Source organism: Stomoxys calcitrans, chromosome 1 (assembly GCF_963082655.1).
Source record: "Stomoxys calcitrans chromosome 1, idStoCalc2.1, whole genome shotgun sequence".
Classification (NCBI taxonomy): Eukaryota; Metazoa; Arthropoda; class Insecta; order Diptera; family Muscidae; genus Stomoxys; species Stomoxys calcitrans.
Window position 1 is genome coordinate 238,856,137 of NC_081552.1, and position 22,464 is coordinate 238,878,600.

Below are 22,464 nucleotides of genomic sequence, written 5' to 3' on the forward strand. Positions count from 1 at the left end.
TTTTTGGGTACAAAAAAAATATTTTTTTAAAAAAGCTCACTTTTTTAGCTCTTTATTATTTTGCAAACAATTTTCATTTTTATTTGCTATCTATTTGAGCAAACTAAAATCTAAATATCGTACTGTAATATATGTATATAGGGTTGGGTGTGATTTCTTTGTTTGTTTTCATTTATAGTAAATTCTACAATAAATTATTTACAACAATAATATTATCCATATATAATAATAATAATAGTAATAATAATAATAAACATTAATTAATGTTTAACAATTAAGCAGGTATGGTTTTTCTTTAATGCTATTACTCGTATGCTGCATTTGTTTTCGCTTTTGAATGCATAAGATTTTGTCTTCTAAGGTTGTGTTGTTGTCTTTAGGTTTAGGGTTTCAATCGATTGGTGTTTAAAGATTGTTCATGGGTTTTTTTTATAATGTTTAGTTTTTGTATATGATTTTGTGTAAATACTACATTTTGATAAAGAGAATCCTTTTTTTGGGGAGGATTTAATGTAGATAAATGTATATACTTGTATATGTATGGTTTGTTTATTGCTTAATTAATAATATAATAATTAATATTTTCTCAAAGAAAGTTGTCTTCACTTCTGTTAATGATCTTTCATTGGTAGTAGTATTGAGATTTTGACACAGTTTTTTGTAATTTATTATTGTTTTGTTGATTTTGAGATGTTGCTATTAGAAAAAATATTTGATTTTGTTTAGCAAGAATTTTGTTGTACAAAAAAAAAAATAATCCAAATAAAAAATAAAATTAATTTGATTTTTTAATTAATTTATTTTTTTTTAAATACACAAGGTTATTACTTTATTTAATTTATTATTTTTTTCTTACCAAAACAAAAACAAAAAATTTTTTTGATTTTTTTTTTGTTATATATTTCAAGTTTTTTTTTTGAAATTAACAACTATTCATATGTATTCATTGTTTTATTTATTTTTGTTTAATTAAAAATTTGTTCGTAGTTTAAAAACAAAATGTTTTGATATTGTTTTTTCAATTGTGTTTGTGTGTGTGTGTCAGTATGTTGTTTTTCTTTTTAATTCATTTTTGAGGTGCTTTTTTTTTGTTTTTGCCTAAAAATTCAAAATGATTGCTCAACTTTGAATACATTTTTTTTTTGATAAGACACCTTTCTTTTAGTATTGCTTTAGCTTTTTTCTTTGATTTGTTACATAATGCATATCAATCAATCAAGCAGAATATTAACGCCCATTAATTTTAAACGAAAATATTTTTGAAGCCTATTAACAAAATTTAGAGAAAATTTTAAAAACTAAAATAAAAAGGCAAGCAAAACACATATCAAAGCAAAAACATTATCAACCCAATTCTGAAAATTCCCTGGGAAAAAACTCCCAGAGAATAAATTTCTTCCTCGAATAAAATCCTCCTATTCCAAGATATATTCCTTAACAGGTAGTGGCAGTTGCCCAACAACAAAATATTGAGTACACTATTTGTCAAAATCAGTGATTAGTGCAACTCTGATTTCGTGTAGCTTACTAGTTCGCGCCATTTTTCATTGTTTGTTGTGTTATCATTATTATTAACTATAATACACACACACAACGAAAACTCGTTGACAGATAGTGCAAGTAGCGAGAAAAAATTGTACTCAGCTGTAAAACAGCTGAAGAAATGTCCAGATTTCATGCAGCTGTTTTTTTAAGCAATTCAAAACCAATAAAAAGGCGTTAAGTTCGGCCGGGCCGAACTTTGGATACCCACCACCTCGGGTATATATGTAAACCACCTTTCGTCATAATCTGGTGAAAAAATGCATAATTTATGCCCCCACAGCGGCAATATCGAAATATGGTCCGATTTGGACCAAAGTCGGTACGGACATTAAGTGGCCTAATAAGTACAAGTCACTGATCAATTTTGTAGAACAAAATATTGGTCTTTTTGATAGCCATATCCAAATATAGAGCGATCTGAATCACATACGACAGGGATGTCGAAAAGCCTAACATAAGTCACTGTCAAATTTCAGTGAAATCGGACGATAAATGCGCCAAGACTTTAATTTGAGAGATCGGTCTATATGGCAGCTATATTCAAATCAGAATCGATCTGGGTCAAATTGAAGAGGGATGTCAAAGGACCTAACACAACTCACTGTTACAAATTTCAGCGAAGTCGGACAAAAAATACGCCTTTTATGGGACCAAAACCTTAAATCGAGAGATCGGTCTATATGGCAGCTATATTGAAATTTGGACCGATCTATTCAAAAATGAAGAGGGATGTCGAAGGGCCTAACACTCACTCACTGTCCCAAATTTCGGCGACATCGGACAAAAAATGCTCCTTTTATGGGCCTAAAACCTTGTATGTATACGTGTGCGTACATGAGCAGAGAATATGCGAAAAAGAAGATAACAACAAAGAGAATACAAATAAAAATCGTCAAAACCGGCCGGCTGTTAACAGCTGTTAGCGTGAGACCACCTTTTTAAACCCGCCTTGACTGATGATGAAGAATCAAAATCTACCTGGATTCGAGTACCTTACAACTGTCCTCGATTTCTGGAAGATGGGCAGAGTGAACTCACAACTGAAGCCTGGAAAGGGCTCGAATAAGGGAGAGTGGTACAGAGCGATCGACCTCGGCGGATATTTTCAGATGGGTTTTTAAACATCTGTATGAAATTTCGAGCAAATATGCTCAAACTGTAATAACTACGGTTGACAAGTGACAGCATGGGATAGCTGGGAGCACCACAAAGTCCGGAATATTAAGGTCTATGTATCACGAGAAACTTAGATTCGAGTTACCGGGCGCGTCCACAGGTGGCGAATAGTGGAATGGTCCATACGGAGTAGTTGCAACGGCAGTCGCGGACAATCAGCGGTATCGAGAACACAAATACCGAGTGCCTATGATGGTCGATATGTCAAGGCGAGTTAATGGCGCTTTTATGTAAGCAATGGTCGCATTATTTCCGCGGCGAATGGTTCTTTGGGCCGTAACGAGCTTGCTCACCTATAGGAACTTGACGAGGATCGGCACCTCCACATGAGGTACAACAACAAATTACAAATTACCCAAAATCTGACGAATATATATATATATATATATATATATATATATATATATATATATATATATATATATATATATATATATATATATATATATATATATATATATATATATATATATATATATATATATATATATATATATATATATATATATATATATATATATATATATATATATATATATATATATATATATATATATATATATTCGTCAGATTTTGGGTAATTTGTAATTTGTTGTTGTACCTCATGTGGAGGTGCCGATCCTCGTCAAGTTCCTATAGGTGAGCAAGCTCGTTACGGCCCAAAGAACCATTCGCCGCGGAAATAATATATATATATATATATATATATATATATATATATATATATATATATATATATATATATATATATATATATGTTGATCTGAAACCTGGTACATTCTTGGTCGTCTAGACCTTCTTAGCCGATTTGACCATGTCCATCCGTCTGTTAGTCTCTCTGCCTGTTGATTGTATTTGGTCCATTTTTTCCTATAGCTGCCATATAAACCGATATCGAAATTTTACTTTTTGAGCCGCTAGAGGGCGCAATTATTATCCGATATGAATGAAATTTTGCATTTTGGAGTGTTTTAATTTGACCATCAACAATTGTGCCAAGTATGGCTCAAATCGGTTCATAACATGATATAGCTCCCATGCATACCGATTTCGGATGTTTACTTCTTCAGCCAATAAAGGGCCCAATTATTATCCGATTTCTTCAGCCAATAAAGGGCCCAATTATTATCCAAATATGACCCGATGAAGTTTGTCATCGGCAAGGGCTGTCGCCTCAGTGTTTAATACACTGCTACATCAACAACAACCTAACATCGGACCCAAATATGGTTCAGATCGGGATATATTTAGATGTAGCTGCCATATAGACCGAACAGCCGATAAGGGGTTTGAAGCCCATAAAAGCTTTGTTTAATACCCGACTTTGATGAAATTTGAAACCAAAAGTTGTTTTGAGCCTCCCGATATCCGACCTTATTACGGTTCAAATCGAACTGTATTTAAATATAGCTGCAATATAGACCAATCTGCCGATATAGGATCCGAAACCCATAAAAGCGTTATTTATTACCCGATTTCACTGATATTTTTGAAATAGTCAGTTGTTTTGAGGCTCCCGATATCCGACCTTAATATGGTTCAGCTCGGACTATATTGAGATATAGCTGTCACATAGACCGATCTGCCCATAAGGGGTCTGAAGCCCATACAAACTTTATTTTTTAACCGATTTCGCTGAAATTTGAAACAGTGAGAAGTTTTAGGCCTTTGAACATTCGACCCAAATATGGTTCAGATCGGACTATATTGAGATGAAGCTGTCATATAGACCGATCTCCCGATAAAGGGTCTGAAGCCCATAAAAACTTTATTTTTTATCCGATTTCGCTGAAATTTGAAACAGTGAGAAGTTTTAGGCCTCCGAACATTCGAACCAAATATGTTTCAGATCGGGATATATTTAGATATAGCTGTCATATAGACCGATCTGTTCATAAAGGGTCTGAAGCCCATAAAAACTTTATTTTTTATCCGATTTCGCTGTAATTTGAAATAGTGAGTTGTTTAAAGCTTCCCGACATCCGCCCCAAATATGGGTCAGATCAGACTATATATTGGGTTGCCCAAAAAGTAATTGCGGATTTTTCATATAGTCGGCGTTGACAAATTTTTTCACAGCTTGTGACTCTGAAATTGCATTCTTTCTTCTGTCAGTTATCAGCTGTTACTTTTAGCTTGCTTTAGAAAAAAAGTGTAAAAAAGTATATTTGATTAAAGTTCATTCTAAGTTTTATTAAAAATGCATTTACTTTCTTTTAAAAAATCCGCAATTACTTTTTGGGCAACCCAATAGATATAGCTGTCATATAGACCGATCTTCTACTTGAGGGTCTTAATACCATAAAAAACAGATTTATTGTCTGAAAATGTTTCTTGTATATGAGCCACCGTACTGCAGAGGTTAGCTGAACGCCTGGGTTCGAATCCTGGCGAGACCATCAGAAAAAGTTTTCAGTGGTGGTTTTCCCCTCCTAATGCTGACAACATTTGTGTGGTACTATGCCATGTAAAACTTCTCTCCAAAGAGGTGTCGCACTGCGGCACGCTGTTCGGACTCGGCCCCTTACCATTGAGCTTAAACTTGAATCGGACTGCACTCATTGATATGTGAGAAGTTTGCCCCTGTTCCTTAGTGGATTGTTCAAGGGCAAGATTTGTATTTGTATTTGAGTTCTCGGGACCTGAATGAAATATGATCGAGACCAGCCCCTATTACGATATAACTACGTATATGGTAGTGGAGTTATAATAAAATAGAATGATTATTATATCCTTGTTTAATTTGGTCCACATCGGCACAGATTTGGTTAAGGATGCCATATAGAAAGAACTCTCGATTTAAAGTCTTGGCCCTATACAAATTCGCATTTATTATTCGATTTCGTTGAAATTTAACGCAGTGCTTATGTTAGGCTTTTCGACTTCCTTGTCCTTTATGGTTCAGATCGGTTTATATTTGGATATAGCTGCCAAAAAGGAACAATATTTTGTTTTACAATATTGAATAGTGATATATTTTTTTTTGTTAGACCACTTAAAGTCCTTGCAGAATTTGGGTGCACAGGTTACCCAATATTCATCGGATTGTGACGAAAGGGGATTTACGTATATACCCGAGGTGGTGGGTATCCAAAGTTCGGCCTGGCCGAACATAATGCCTTTTAACTTGTTTTATTGGAGGCCACCGTAGCGCCGAGGTTAGCATGTCCGCCTATGACGCTGAACGCCTGGGTTCGAATCCTGGCGAGACCATCAGAAAAAGTTTTCAGTGGTGGTTTTCCCCTCCTAATGCTGGCAACATTTGTGAAGTACTTTGCGATGTAAAAACTTTTCTCCAAAGAGGTGTCGCACTGCGGCACGCCGTTCGGACTCGGCTATAAAAGGAAGGCCCCTTATCATTGAGCTTAAACTTGAATCGGACTGCACTCATTGATGTGTAAGAAGTTTTCCCCCTGTTCCTTAGTGGAATGTTCAGGGGAAAAATTTGCAATTTGCAAATACGGGGTTGGAAGAGTAAAAAAATTAAATTTTTAATATCTTCGCTAAGTATAATCCGAATCGGCTCATAACTGGGTGTAATCAATCACCGAACTGACCATTCGATTTATAGAGAACATGAAAGGGTTTAAATTTTAGCCGAATTGGCTACAATTTTGCAAGTGAATTTCAACATCCATGCTTGGCATGGTGCTATTGAGTTTATGAAAAACTCGTTTGTAGAATTTGATGAACTTGGTATAGGGAGGAGGATACAAGTATAACAGGTTTTTTTTTTATTATTACTTTTCATTTACACATTTTTATTGGGCGCTTCAGGATATAGCAATTCACAAAAAAAACTTTTATAAAATAAAAATTGAATATTTCCTCAAGTTGAATGAACTCAAATAAAGAAAAAAAGACCTTTAGAAATTGTACAAAAAATCAATTAATTTTTAAAACATTATTTTCGACAAGCCTATTTGGGAAATGATTACTATAGACGGCATATCATTGAATAATAAACTATTGGGTTGCCCAAATAGTAATTGCGGATTTTTCATATAGTCGGCGTTGACAAATTTTTTCACAGCTTGTGACTCTGTAATTGCATTCTTTCTTCTGTCAGTTATCAGCTGTAACTTTTAGCTTGCTTTAAAAAAAAAGTGTAAAAAAAGTATATTTGATTAAAGTTCATTCTAAGTTTTATTAAAAATGCATTTACTTTCTTTTAAAAAATCCGCAATTACTTTTTGGGCAAACCCAATATTTCTTTGCTGCAAGACATACATACAAACTTTGCATTAAATTTATGAAATAATTTTTGGTATAATTTCGATAGAGTAGTGTAAATTAGAAAAAACAAAAAAATTATAAGCTCTTAATAAATACATTATAATTTACTCAAAACTGGTTTTACTTTTAAAAAACAAAAGAAATGAATGGAGTAGAAGTAGTAGTAGATTATAGTAGAGCAAAAACAACTTAAAGTTGTTGTAAAAATTTAAAATCCTACATATAAATATATTTACAACTTATGCATTGACATTTTTGTAATAAAAAAAATATATATAAAAGAATGTCAAGTTACAAAATCATATCTTAAAGAGCCTCTAATAAAGGCTTACCCAAACAAATAAATAATTTATTAAAAAAATGTATAATTTTTGGAGGAGGGGAGGGGGACAAAACTTAATATCAATTAGGAAAATTTTAAATATAAAAAAATGAAATAATTTCCTTAGATTCCTGAACTTCATTATCATTCATTTCTTTTATTCATATCTCAAGTACTACAAAAATATACTGGTTTAGATTATATATGCATTCGACATGCATATTTCTTTCCTTCTTAATGCGTATATTATAGCAAGATTAGATTTTTTAGATGCTTCTTTATATACGTCTCTGTTTATATATAAACATATATAAGTATTACTTTTATAAATATGTCCTGTCATATATAGCTACTGTATAGATATTACTATATACAATGGTCATCATCTTATATCATCAATAAGCAACAAACTTTGCATTACTATTTTCTCTCCTTCAAAAATCTGTTGATTTCAAAAACCACACAACTCAAAAGGATTCCAATATCCTTAAAAGAAACAAAAAAGTCGAAAATCACCATAAACGAAAATTGTTTCCCTTGTGTCAAAATTTGCTTAGAAAAATAAATAGTGCTGTTGTTTCCAGTGTCTGTATATAAAAATATATATGTGGTGTATATATATATATGTATGAGTTTGTATATATATATAGAGCAAATCTTGACTTAAAGTCCTGCTTTACGTTCAGTTACGTTTTTATAGTCTCATGGAGTGCCTCATAGGAAGTTTTCTTTTGCTTTCCTTGCTTTTTTCTGGTTCAACTCTCGCTCTGTCTGTATAGCCATCAGTTTGGTGTGTGAGTTGGTTTCTTATTTGGTTTTTAGGCTATGGAATCACCACTCGATTTCAGATCGCGTTCACGAAAAAAGCCTCTTTCGGTTTTGCATTCACGTATGGTGACCGTTTCAAAGTTGACGGTGACATCGGTGATGACCACCTTGTTGGAGATGTTACATTTGCTGGGTAACCAAAAGCGTGGCGGCAAGGCCTGCGGTGAAAGCGGTGTTAGGGGAATTGATTTTTGTTTGGGCGGTGAACTGTCGTAAAGTGCATCTAAATGCTGTTGGCGTTGTTGATGATGATTGGAATTGATATTGTTGTTGTTGTTGTTGTTGCTATGATTGTTGTTGTTGTTGTTATTATTAAGATTATTGTGCATTATATTATTTTCCGCCTCATGCTGACTATCAGCCTGTGACGATGACTCATCATCATCCTCCTCCTGGCCATTATACTGTTGAGGCTTTTCCGAAGGTGTTGCCTGTTCCGGCCTAGAGGCTGGTGTCTCTGGTGACAAAGGTTCCGTTTCGGCCTTCAGAGGTGTCGATATCGGCGTAGCTGTATCCACCGAACAATGTATTTTAGCAGGTGGCGGTCCCTCCGGCGATGTTTTAATGGTTACCCCAATTTTACCAGACTCCTTTAATACTTCTGCCTTGCGTTTGGTGCCCACTGCATCTTTTCGACTTAGCGGTTGATCTTCCGAACTTGAGGAATTTGAATCTGCCTCTGGTATAAAGGCCAAAGATGAGGCGGAGGAGTTTGTCGTTATCGCCGCTTGACGTTCTGCAGATTTTTGCCGTTTGCTCTCAGCATGAGTGTGTGGCGATTCGGAACGCCTACTGGAGCTACGCTCTAATTTCGAACTGTGATGATGATGATGGTGGTGATGATGTTTCTTCTCCTTCTCCTTGTCCTTATCTTTGTCATGATGATGGCGATGATGCGTTTCACTAGAGGCAGATGTTGAGGCTGAGGCTGTGACACTATGAGCTGCCGCTGTCGGTGTTGCTGCCGCCGATGCCGTCGCTGTTGTGGCCAATGATGATGTTGCTGCTGCGGCATGACTGTTGTGTGTATCATCTTCGTTGAAGGCATATTCATCCTCTTCGGATTCTGGTTCGGGATCACGTTCCTTCTCCTTCTTTTTGGGACCACGTTTGGAGGGGGTACTCGATGATTTGTTGCCTTGTTCGTAGATGTCGATTAGCCTTCGATCGAGTATATTCACTTCGGGTTCCCAGGTGTTGTATCGCTGATTCCAGCCTTTCCATTTGACTCGATACTCCACAACGCCCTGCAGAATAAAAAAAAAATTAATTGAAAATTTTTAGTAAAAGCAAATTCAAATAAAAATAAACTCTAAACTAAAATTAAAAAAACGAAAGTTTTCAAATAAATAAAATAAAATAAGAAAAAAAAATATTTTCATAAAAAAACATTTTTTATTTTAATTTTTAACGAATTTTTTCAGGTCCTCCGACGACGACGATGCTTATGACCCACTGTTATCAATGTTCGCACAGCACCTTGCAACATATTCAGTATGACTATACTCCCGCAGTGATGTAAGGCCAGAGCAAGATCGTAAGTGTACCCACTCCATGCACCGATTACACCTCACCGACACCGAACGATGATGGAGGCGGTTCTGGAAAACCGAACAGAAGCTCTTTTCAATCCCGGCACGGACCAAAAGCATGTGGAGAAGGCCCTCCGGGATGTGCCTCGCGCATGACAAAAAAAGGACAAACTCGTAAACTAAGGTGGCAGCCCATGCCGACGAAGGATTCCATTGGGTCAATCCGGTGCGTAAAACCGCCAGCCATGGGTTTTTGGGGTGGGGCGAGTCTCCGGGAATGGAGCCAAATTTTTGTGTATTTTTTGCATTATACTCTCAAATAGCTTTCGTTTGAGTCCCATCTTATTTCGTTCGGTGCAGAGCTGTTCTTAGAATAGGATGCATTGAACGAAATGGTCTATGGTCGAACAATATCCTCCGATGGAATCTAAATAAGACTTAAATATGGGAGCTGTATCAAGCTATTGATCGATTCCGACGATATTAGGCACGTATATTGAAGGTAATGAGAGAAGCGATTGTACAAAATTTCTGCCAAATCGGATGACAATTGCGCCCTCTAGAGGCTCAAGAAGTCAAGATCCCAGATCGGTTTATATGGCAGCTATATCAGTTTATGTACCGATTTGCACCATATTTCGCTCAGTTATTGGAAGTCATAACAAAACACCTCATGCAAAATTTCAGCCAAATCGGAAGAGAATTGCCCGCTCCTTTGGCTCAAGAAGTCAAGATCCAAGATGGGTTTATATGACAGCTATACCAGATTATGAACCGATTTGAGCCATACTTAACACAGTTGGAAGTGATACCAAAACACTACGTGCAAAATTTCAGTCAAATCGGACGAGAATTGCGCCCTCTAGAGGTTTAAGAAGTCAAGACCCAAAATCGGTTTATATGGCAGCTATATCAGGTTATGGACCAATTTGAACCACACTTAGCGCAATTGTTGAAAGTGATACCAAATCACCACGTGCGTATATTGAAGGCCATGAGAGAAGCCGTTGTACAAAATTTCTGCCAAATCGGATGACAATTGCGCCCTCTAGAGGCTCAAGAAGTCAAGATCCAAGATCGGTTTATATGGCAGCTATATCAAAACATGGACCGATTTGGCCCATTTACAATCCCAACCGACCTACACTAATAAAAAGTATTTGTGCAAAATTTCAAGCGGCTAACTTTACTCTTTTGAAAGTACGCGTGCTATCGACAGACAAGCAGACAGTCGTACGGACATGGCTAGATCGACTTAAAATGACAAGAAGATCAAGAATATATATAATTTATGAGGTCTCAGACGCATATTTCGAGGTGTTACAAACATAATGACGAAATTAGTATACCCCCATTCTATGGCGGAGGGTATAGAAAACTATTTTTTAAGTTATGCAGTTTTTTTATATAAACTTGTTGGAAAATAAATGACTTAATAGAAGAATATGTAAAAAAAAATTATAAAAATTTTTCTAAAAATTATTAAAATTTTTCTAAGAATTATAAAAATTTTTAGAAAAATTTTTTAAAATAAAAAATTTTTCAAAATTTTAATAAAAATTTTTTCAAAATTTTAATAAAAATTTTTTTCAAAATTTTTATAAAAAAATTTTTCAACATTTTTACAATTTTTTTTTTTTAATTTTTGTAGATTGTTTTTTTTTTTGTAATTTATATAAATTTTTTTTAGTAATTTAGTCAATTTTTTTCGAAATTTAATTTTTACAATATTTTTTTTCAGAAGTTTGTTTTTAGAGAAATTTTGCAAGATTTTATATTTATACGAAATTTCGTAAAATTTTGATTTTATAAAAAATTTTATCAACAAAATTGTTTGTTTTATTTTTATAAACACTTTTTGTTAAATTTTATTTCATAAAATTTTTTTAAAGTTTTATTTTATATTTTTTTTTTCATTTTATTTTATAATTTTTTTCAAAAATATTTAATTTGCTCTTGCTTATTTATTATTATAAAAATTTGTTAAAATTTTTTTTTATGAAAATTTTTCAAGATTTTATTTTTATTAAAAATATGGTCAAAATTTGACTTGTATAAAAACATTTTGTCATAATTTGATTTTGATTTATTTATTTTCGGCAATTATAATTATCGCCAATTATGTATTGGGTTGCCCAAAAAGTAATTTTCATATAGTCGGCGTTGACAAATTTTTTCACAGCTTGTGACTCTGTAATTGCATTCTTCCTTCTGTCAGTTATCAGCTGTTACTTTTAGCTTGCTTTAGAAAAAAAGTGTAAAAAAAGTATATTTGATTAAAGTTCATTCTAAGTTTTAGTAAAAATGCATTTACTTTCTTTTAAAAAATCCGCAATTACTTTTTGGGCAACCAATAGTACATTTTCTTAATATGATCTTTTTAAAAATGTTACTTTATGGAAATAAAAAATGTATCATTTTCAAGTTTTTTTGCCGAAGGTCATTAAAATTTACAATTTTTGTTTGTTTCTCTTTCGAGATGAGCTCAATGATCGGAGATGCAAATGGAAAAGGAAAGCAAAAGATAGCAACACACACCAACCACTATGGGACGCGTTTCGTCTTTGGTCAGAAGACTTTTCAACCCTATTAGATGTGATGGCTTCAAGGGCCGTGCGTTGGTATGTTGTATTTGAATCGTATTATTTGCGAAAACGCCTCTATTACCACATTAACCACGCTCGACAACCCTGTCTATTAGCTATACTTTTCCCTAATGCATGTGTTTTTGTGTAGACTTTTTTTGACAAACTTTTTTTCTGCGACAATTACACTATTTCCGTGGTACACAGGATTCTGTGCATCTGTTGGAAGTTTTATGTTTTAAAATGAAATTAAAAATTTAATTTTTTGAAAAATATATCAAAAATTAAAAAAAACTATTTTTTCAGAAAATTCCATGAAAATTTGATTCGTATCAAAAATTTTGTATATATTCGATTTCCAAGAAAAGTTGATCGAAATATAAAATTCCAAAAAAAAATTAAAAATTGAATTTTTTAAAATAATTTTTAAGAAAAAAATGTATTTAGGAATATTTTTTAGATCTTTTATTTGAAATTTATAGCTCTTAAAAAAACACAGGTAAACAGGTAATAATAATTTTACGACCACTCATATAACCCACATCCTGAAATTCCAAAGAAAGGTCATCAACATGAATGAATATTTCTAAAATTAGAGAAAAAAACGGCGCCAGTTGTTTTTGCACACACTGGCAAAGAACATAAAAGGGGATGTCAACATAGAACAACAAAAATTAGAATGAAACCCCTCACATAATACCACAAGGACTTGTACAAAAACTCATAAATTTTGATATTGATGAAATTTTACGAACCAAATGTCTAAAGAATCCAGGAGAAGTCCTAATGACTTCTATGGAAAAACAAATGCCGGAAAGACACGACCCAAATTTATGCTTCAGCATAGAACGTGCCTGGCCACAGTAGCTAAGACATAAAAACAAATGAAATGGAACATTGGGAAAAATGAGACAAGCAGTCAGCCAGCCAGCCAAACTCACAGAAAAAGGTGTCTGCATAGCATAACAACAACAGTGGCAGACGTGACGACACACATTAGGCCAGTATGAAACAACAACAGCTGTTTTGTAAGGACATGCAGGAACCACAAGACCAAAAACAACAACTAATAATACATTAATTGCAAACACTCAAGCGAACAGTAGTAGTAGGCTCATACAGTGTGCACAATTAGGATACTTCCCATGTGAAGCACAGTGGTTTACAACCAAAGCAGTGGATCGTAAAAAAGGTTTCAATCAACAGCAACTAATAATTCGTTAAAAGCAAACAGAAGACCACCGTAGCGCAGAGGTTAGCATGTCCGCCAATGACGACGAGCGCCTGGGTTCAAATCCCTGCGCGAATATCAGTCAAATTTTCAGCATTGGTTATCCCCCTTAATAATCCTGAATACATTTGTAAGGTATCCTGCCATGTTAAAACTTTTCTCACAAGTTGTTGTAGCCTCATTTTCATGTGGAGGTGGCGATCCTCGTCAAGCTCCTGTGTGAGCATGCTCGTTCCGGTCCAAAGAGCATCATTGACACTCAGTATTTGTGTAAGAGCCGGGCCGCCCGGCCTCTCACTGAGACTCTCCGCTCGATACCGCTGATTGTCCGCGGAATTCTCCATACGGAGTATTCCAAAATCCGCAACTTGTGGACGCGCCAGGTAGCTCGGAACTTAGCTCCTCGTGCCAGCAATAAACACCACACAGAGCGGACCTCAATGTTCCAACCTGTCCAAAGAGCATCATAGCCACCCAATATTTAAGCAAGAGCCGGCGCCATCCGGCCTCTCACTAAAACTCTCCACTCGATACCGCTGATTGTCCGCGGCTGCAGTTGCAGCTACTTCGTATGGCGCATTCCACTATCCGCAATCAGTGGACGCGCCCGATAGCTCCCAAATAAGCTTCTCGCGATAACGAAGCATACCTCACAGCTTATGAGATGCCTAGTAATCCCGTGCCCGTGATACCGCTATGTGGCGCGCCGCTCGGACTCGGCATAAAAAAGGAGGCCCCTTATCATTGAGTTTAAACTTTAATCGGATTGCACTCATTGACATGGGAGAAGTATCCCCTGTTCCTTAATGGTATGTTCATGGGAAATTTAGTAATAAGTAATAAGCACATGGATACTTCCTATGTGAAGCACAGTGGTTTGCAACCAAAACAGTGGATCGTAAAAAGAATTTTTAACCAGATCCATAAACGGATTGGACGTTTTATAGTCAAATAAATCAAATCGAAAAACCTCATAACACTCAATATAGATACGATAAGGTTAGAGAAGCCATAGTCACAAACAAATGTCAAATTTTTCAATAAGTGTTGTATCTGCGCCCTAACTCTAACCCATGATAACCAATCTCCGGATACCAAACATTCATCAATCAATAGGATGATGATTACAATGCCATCAGGGAATACAATATACTGACACAACACCTCAGATGAATCTCTTACTATGAGAAAATCAAGAGACTCAAGAAGGTAGCAGCTGTTGGCCGGCTGGTCGAATATTTCAGACGAGAGCCAACTTCACGGCCTAACCATTGTTACTTGGAGACGAGCATGATGTCAATCGTCACTTTAAAACTAGTGACCCTAGAATGAGGGAACTGAATTTGGAAACCAGTAGAGAAGTTAACCTCCACAAGCGAAATTCAAATACTCGAGCCTAGCCTCAGACCACATAGTCCCTGAACGAACGTGCGTCAGCCAGAAAAAATTTTTGCTCATTGTTTTTCTTAGTTTTTGGCTCAATGGGCAGAATTGTCCATTTTGGAGTGAAGTTCAGCCAGAAGCACTGCAAGAGCTACCAACGCATCCAGAAAAAGTTACAGTTTGGTACGGCTTATGGGCTGGTGGCATCATTGGACCGTACTTCTTCAAAGATCATGCGAATCGTAATGTAACTGTGAATGGTGAGCGCTACTGTGAGATGATATCCAGCTTTGTTTTGCTTAAAATGCAAGAGCTTGACTTACATAACATGTGGTTTCAGCAAGACCGTGCCACAGGCCACACAGCACGCGTAACAATGGACTTATTTAGAGGCAAGTTCCGTGAACATTTTATTTCACGTTCGGGACCGGTCAATTGGCTGCCTAGATTGTGCGATTTAACGCCTTTAGACTATTTTTTGTGGGGCTATGTTAAAGCTCATGTCTATACAGACAAGCCCGCTTCAATTGACGCTTGAGAAGACAACTTTGAAGCATTAATTCATGAGATACCGGCCGAAATGTTGGAAAGAGAATGCCAAAGTTGGACTAAGCGGAGGGACCATTTGAGGCGAAGTCACGGTCAACATTTGCATGAAATAATCTTCAAACATTGCGGCCACCGTAGCGCAGAGGATAGCATGACTCTGAACGCCTGGGTTCGAATCCTGGCGAGACCATCAGAAAAATTTTCAGCCGTGGTTTTCCCTCCTTATGCTGGCAACACTTGTAAAACTTCTCTCCAAAGAGGTGTCGCACTGCGGCACGCCGTTCGGACTCGGCTATAAAAAGGAGTCCCTTTTCTTTGAGCTTAACCTTGAATCGGACTGCACTCATTGATATGTGAGAAGTTTACCCCGTTTCCTTAGTGGAATGTTCATGGACAAAATTTGCAATTTGCAATTTTCAAACATTAAATTATATGGACCGTACTATCGATTCAAATAAGGATTTCATACATTTTCAAGAATTTTATGTGTTTTTTTTTAAACTTTCCTTATAGCTCTTAAAAAATCACCCTTTAGAACGCATTAAGTAAAACTGCCAGTTGATGATGTTCATAGCTCAGAAAAGGGTTGACGTTCGCGGCAGCAGTCGAGATCTTTCAGTCCCAGTTCATCCCTGCCCTTCAAATACTTGTTATGAGACCATATTTCCCGGACGCAGCAGTGAAATTAGTAGAGGCACGTGATGAACTTTGCCTATTGAGTTTCTCAGCAGTCCCCATTGAAATTCTAGAAATTAGGGATTCATATAGGCTTCTGAACGAATGTGGGGTCTTTTAGGTGCAGTACTTTGGGATCTTCAAGGCTTTTGATACAATTAAGATGCTGTCCGATTGGCCTATTACGATGTACGTGAAAAGGTAACTGTGAGCACAACACAGGCTGTAACATTGAGTTCCGATATGTGTGGTGGTCATTGCTGTCACGAGAAGCTTATCTGCGAGCTACCGGGTGCGTTCACAGGATAGTGTAATGCTCCATAAGGAATAGCTGCGACAGCAGTCGCGGACAATCAGCGGTATCCAGCGGAGAGTCTAAGTGAAAGGTCGGGCAACTCTGGCTCTTGCACAAATACTAATTGCCTATGATGCTCGATATGACGAGGTGGCTTATTGGCGCCTTCATATAACCAATGTACACCCAGTTCCCGCGGCGATCGGTCCTTTGGACCGGAACGAGCTTGCTCACCTACAGGAGCATGACACCTCCACATGAAAATGTGGCTACAAAGACAACAACACCAACAACGTGAATATTCAAGCTGCTCTGAGGGCTTTGACAAAGCCCCATTTGAGATATGCAAAGACCGTTTTCGAATTATTGGGAAGGCTGTTAGCCTTTGTTGTGTCCCCGGCCATCAAGTTTTGGCGAGAATTGAAGCGACTCAAAAGCTAACCAGGAGTGGATCGTGGATGCTATCGTTGGAAAAGGATTCAGATCCGTCAGAATGCTGTTTTACAAACCCGTCATTTGGTCCATACTGTCAGCGTCAGTGTATATCTATAAGAATACTGCTGCGGACAATCAGCGGTATCGAGCGGAGAGTCTAAGTGAAAGGTCGGGCAACTCTGGCTCTTGCACAAATACTGATTGCCTATCATGCTCGATATGACGAGGTGGCTTATTGGCGCCTTCATATAACCAAAGGTCACCCAGCTCCTACGGCGATCGGTCCTCTGGACCGGAACAAGCTTGCTCACCTACAGGAGCAAGACGAGGATAGCCACCTCCACATGATAATGTGGCTACAAAAACAACAACACCAACAACGTGAATATTCAAGCTGCTCTGAGGGCTTTGACAAAGCCCCATTTGAGTTCGAGACCGGCTGGGAAATAAAAAGACGGTTTTCGAATTATTGTTAAGGCTGTTAGCCTTTGTTGTGTCCCCGGCCATCAAGTTTTGGCGAGAATTGAAGCGACTCAAAAGCTAACCAGGAGTGGATCGTGAACGAATGTCGATGCTATTGAATCAAAACACCAACCCATATGCGAGATTCTAGCTTTGTCCGCACATAGAGCTTGGATTGGTGCTATGGGTGCAGGGTGGCCATGACCCTGTTGTCGAGTTTTGCAGAAAATAGAATCTGCGATTCCATGGCAGCCGATTCTGTGTACAAGATCGACCCGCAGAATTTTCATAGGCCTGAGGAAGCATGACTAGGGACTACTGAGAGGTTTGTTGAATGGCCATTGCAATGTCAAGTCTATGACATCGAGCTGAGCACAGAAAGAGGTGGACTTCTGCAAAGTTTATTGAGGTGAGAAAGATGGTAAAGAACTTTTTTGTGTCATTGTCCTGCAATAGCGCGGCGAAGACATAATTGTGGGTGAAACCCATTTTTCGGGTCTGGATTCTATTGAGCCATTAGATTTAAAGATCTGTACGAAAGCGAAAGCTACAGCAATTAACGGTCAAATCAGAGGTAGCACTCGGAATGCAGACAAAGAAGCCTTGTTGACAATTTGTAAGACAATTGACCCGTCAGTGATACACTATGCGGCGCCAGTGGCTACACATCATTTAAACAATACACGTTGGAAAAGGATCCAGATCCGTCAGAATGCTGTTTTACAAAACCCGTCATTTGGTCCATACTGTCAGCGTCAGTGTATATCTGTAAGAATACTGCTATACAAACTGCGACAGGCTGTCTACTGAAATCGCAAGGGGGAACCTCTATCTCGAGAAAAAAATTTATTTACGGAGAAGCCCGAAGAAGCTCCTTTTAAAATCAGCGCTTTTGAAAGGAGAGTCTCAGTGAGAAACGGCCAGCAGCGGCTCTTTACTAAATACTTATGATTCTCGATATGATAAGGCTACTTATTGTCACCTTTAAATAATCAAAGGCCATGATGTCCCGTGGACCGGAACGCGATTGCTCAGCTTGGAGCTTGAGGAGGATCGATACTTTCCAACACGAATATGTTGCTACAACAACAAATATTTAAATTCGTCAGAATGTTTTTTCTACGAACTTCGATAGGTTGCCACTTTCGTTCTCGTATGGATAACCTTCATCAAGAGAAAAGGATTCTTTCCTTAGGGGTGTAGTGTTTATTGATATTCGTCTTAAATTTCTGAACGTCAATGTCGGTGGGACAGACGGAAGTCGATTCCACATACGAATGGTTCGGGCGAAAAATGAATTTTTGTCCTTAATGCATGGTTCGGTCGACTGGCCAATCAATTACAAACGGGTGTGAGTTCCTGGCAAGTCTTGTATTCCAGGTGAACATCCTAACGTCAGGGATAAGAAGACGAAGTAGAACACATGCCATGAAAATAACGATAGAGCAATACAACGCTACCCACATTCCGACGATGTTCAAGAGAAGCAATAGAGATGATACCCTACCGTCGGCCGGTGAAGTAGCTCCAAGGATGATTTTGGAGCTCCTGCCCATATATGAGAGTTATATTCCATCCTCGCCCTGATGTAGGTAGTATAGATATTGAGAAGATCAGAAGAGGTGAAATATTTTGTTGCACTGCTTAAGAAGCCCAAACACTTGAATGCTTCTTTCGACATTTCGAATACGTGTTTTGGCCAACGGACATCACATTGTATCTTCTTGCCCAGAACATCAAGAGCATCTGACTGTGCAATATCTATACCGTCGATAGATATTGGATGATTGTTGTGGGTCAGTGAAGCGCTTGTGAGACAAGAAACAGCACTGCGTCTTCTGTGCTTTAAAGACTACTCTGTTCATTCTATCCCACTCGGAAATAATGCGCCTCCTATCCACAATTTCTTGAGGACTGGGCTTATGGCCGAATGAATATGAATGCCATAGACTACTCCCATCGGCAAATGAGTAGACTGAATTCGAAGTCTGACCCAATAGATCGTCAATGAAAATAGGAAAAAGAGATGGGGAAAGGACAGAGCCTTGTGGCACACCTGCGGTCAATGTATACTCAACTGATGAGAACCCATCTACAAGAACTCGTATAGTGCGATCTCTGAGAAAGCTCGATAAAAATGGAACAAAGTTATTACCGACTCCAAAAGCGACAAGACTCCCAGCTCGATATCACTGATTGTCCGTGATTGCCGTTGGATGCACCCAGTAGCTCGCAGCTAAGCTTCTCGTGACAGCAATGAACATCACACAAATCGGACCTCAATGTTCCAGCCTGTGTGGTGTTCACAGCTATCCTGTGTCAGGTTGCGGATGTGGTAAACATCTTAAGGGGAAATGCCCTTCTAAGAGCCCTCGGTGTTGGGCTGGGATAAATGCCAACGTGCAAAATGAATGTCCTACTTGTTGCCATTAAAGCTATCACCTCGGCACACACAATGGGCCTCAATGGATATCAAGACAATGTTTTAGTATCAACTTTCTCTTCCAAACAACCAACTCAAGCTTCTGGAGCGTTTTAGACTTTCTGTTTATATAAGAACATTTTATTTTATGGAACGTGATTTTAAACCATTTCAATAATCTTGTTAAGTTGTAAAATATTTTCATTTGCCACTGTGCAACGAGACAAACGAAAATATGAAGGAAAAAAAAATAACAAGGAAAAGATACAAAGAAGTTCCTCTTCCTTTACAAAGACAAATGTGAATGATACAAAAATACACTCCATATACAAAAGGTAGACAGACACAATAATTACAGCAGATGACGAAACATTTTGGAGAAATAAAAAGGAGCGCACGAGTCAAATGAAGGACAGACAGATAGGCAGTCGTATTAAACGACCAACAAATACTACAGGATCCCTAATGTGGTACTTCTGCTGACTACGTTGTGTGGTGTTGTGATGACGATTTTGTATTCATTCACAAAAACAGGAACAACAAAATAACAGCTGCCAGCAGATGTTAAGAGGATTTACTTGGCAGTTGTTTAGGGGCAATGATGGTGATGATGACGACAATGTTGTTGTATTTGTTGCTGTCAATGCCTTTGGCGTTGTAGCAAAACTAAAAAGGAGCAACAGAAAAAAATAAATACCAACATGCAGGAGCCATGGGAAAGATGAAAAAGCAATAAGAAATTTTTTTCCAATTAATTTTTTTTTTTCAAATAATTAAAATATAAAAAAAATGTCTTACCTTTCTAATTCGTTTTTGTATAATACGCTCAGCAGCGTATACCCGATCATCCGAGCTGCCCATTATGTTGTCCAGTTTGAAGCCTTCAAAGATTTATCAACTATCCAATATAATAGGGGAATGACAGTAGTTTACAATTTTTTTGTGCTTTATAAACAAATTAAAATTTGGCAAATTTGTTATTATCTATGGAACGATGGGAACATTAATTTTGTATTTTATCTACAACGTTAGTTGATTGTGCTGGAAAGGCAGCTAACTGTAAGCACTTTTCTTTTTTTCCGCTGTCTAGTTAGTTTTCTCTTGTTTATTTTTGTTATTGTTGTTTTATATTAGTACGCGCGAATGTGAATGTCCATAATGTTTTTCTTTTTTTTTATTATTATAACATTTTCTTTTCCCTCGCAAAAACGATATTCACTAGAAAATGATGGAAAACACCACACAAAACAAACGATACGGACGACGGCAAACAAGAAATTAAAATAAAAACACAAAACGTCCTTCAGGTATGGGTAGTGTCATCTCTTTCCCGCACACAGGGAAATAGGGATTTTGTAAAACAACACTAACAAGATTTGTATTCGTTTCCACCAATAATGGGTTAGTTTGTGAATGTGGCCAAATAAATAATTAACAAAATCTTAATGAAATGAACAAACGAAAGTTTAAAATGTACGTATTTGCATAGTTTGTTTTGCTTTATAATTCACTTTATTAGCGCGGGTTCTTTTTCTAAATTCTATTTTGATAATTTTCGTGGTGGTTTTTGCTTTTGACTTTATTGCTCTTCGCTCTCTCACAATCTTTGCAAAGCCCAAAAACAATAACTAGCACGGCGTTCACTTATTTCTTTCAACGACTTTGTGCATAGATAGCCTGAACCAGACGCAAAGCCACAAAATCCGGCTAAAATCCATGTACAGAGAAATCCAGCTTGTTTTGTCAACTTCTTGATATGGTTTTGCAAACACTTTTTAACTTATCTTTTTATCATTCACTTTAACTTTATCGCATTTCACTTTTGATTGTGGTTTGTTGAGGGGATTAATACAACTTTTAATAGCTTTTTATTGGAAAATTTGTTTACTTGAACTTTCTACGTCTTTCTATCTCGCGTTTGGCAATTAAATAAAAAGCAGAGTCGCAGCTGTATTTGGTGACGGCTTTGTCACTCATTACCGCTGGCAGCGGTAGTGAGTGACACAATGTGGTAACGTTCAATTGTAGGACAAATCGATCAATATGAGAGTTCGATGAATTCAGGAAAAATTCACACTGGACAATTTATAGGCGAATTTTGTGAGCAACGTTGCCCACTAGAATCTCTTGGTCAGCCGTAAAGGGCAAAAATAAAACGCAAAAAAATGTTTCCAGAGCAAGTCTGTTTGCCAAGGGGTGGTTGTTGTTGTAGCAGTTTATTGTGTTCTATCTTTCGCCTGTTGAGTGTCAAGAACCAGGAACTCTGCGACTAAGATGGGGTGCGTCCACTGGGATCTGGGTCTAAATCGAGTGGGTCTGGCTGAGCAGTTAAACTGGTGACGTGTATCGTGCGGTCCTTGGTTACAATCGGGACATACATCTTGCACGTCGGCATTAATCCTTGCTCTGTAGTAGTTGAGTCGGCTGCATTGAGCCAGAACTACTCTGGTTTTCCGAGGGAGGTCAATCTCTTCGGGTGCAATGGGAGGCGGTCGTTCTCCAAGGACTACATTCACCCGGTAGCCATTTACCGCATCTTGGGCTGTTATCGCAGAGACCATTCAAATCATCTTGTGGATAGATATCCACCGCCCAGAAGCCTTAAGGTAGATCTACATTGTCTAGAGCGTGAGGTTCAGCGCTACAAGAGAGAACCTCTAGACCATGTAGATCTACCTTAAGGCTTCTGGGCGGTGGATATCTATCCCCAAGATGATGATTTGGATGGTCTCTGTGATAACAGCCCAAAAGGTATTGCTTAGACAGCATGTAGTTATGTCTTCGCACT

General features: G+C 37.3%; 1 protein-coding gene across 1 annotated transcript; it reads right to left on the reverse strand.

Annotated features, from left to right (window-relative positions):
- Nucleotides 1-7,942: 7,942 nt before the first annotated feature.
- On the reverse strand, nucleotides 7,943-21,587 carry LOC106089391 (polycomb group protein Pc). Its single transcript, XM_013255224.2, has 2 exons — nucleotides 20,475-21,587; nucleotides 7,943-9,354 (listed from the first exon to the last, which is right to left on the reverse strand). The coding sequence occupies exons 1-2, from the start codon at nucleotides 20,535-20,537 to the stop codon at nucleotides 8,098-8,100; spliced, it is 1,320 nt and encodes a 439-aa protein (XP_013110678.2). The 5' UTR covers nucleotides 20,538-21,587; the 3' UTR covers nucleotides 7,943-8,097.
- Between the last annotated feature and the right edge of the window lie 877 nt (nucleotides 21,588-22,464).

Coding starts and splice junctions, on each gene's coding strand:
- LOC106089391 (XM_013255224.2), bottom strand. CDS start 20,537: ATGGGCAGCTCGGATGATCGGGTATACGCTGCTGAGCGTATTATACAA. Junction 9,355..20,474: donor TACAAAAACGAATTAGAAAG/GTAAGACATTTT, acceptor TTTATTCTGCAG/GGCGTTGTGGAGTATCGAGT.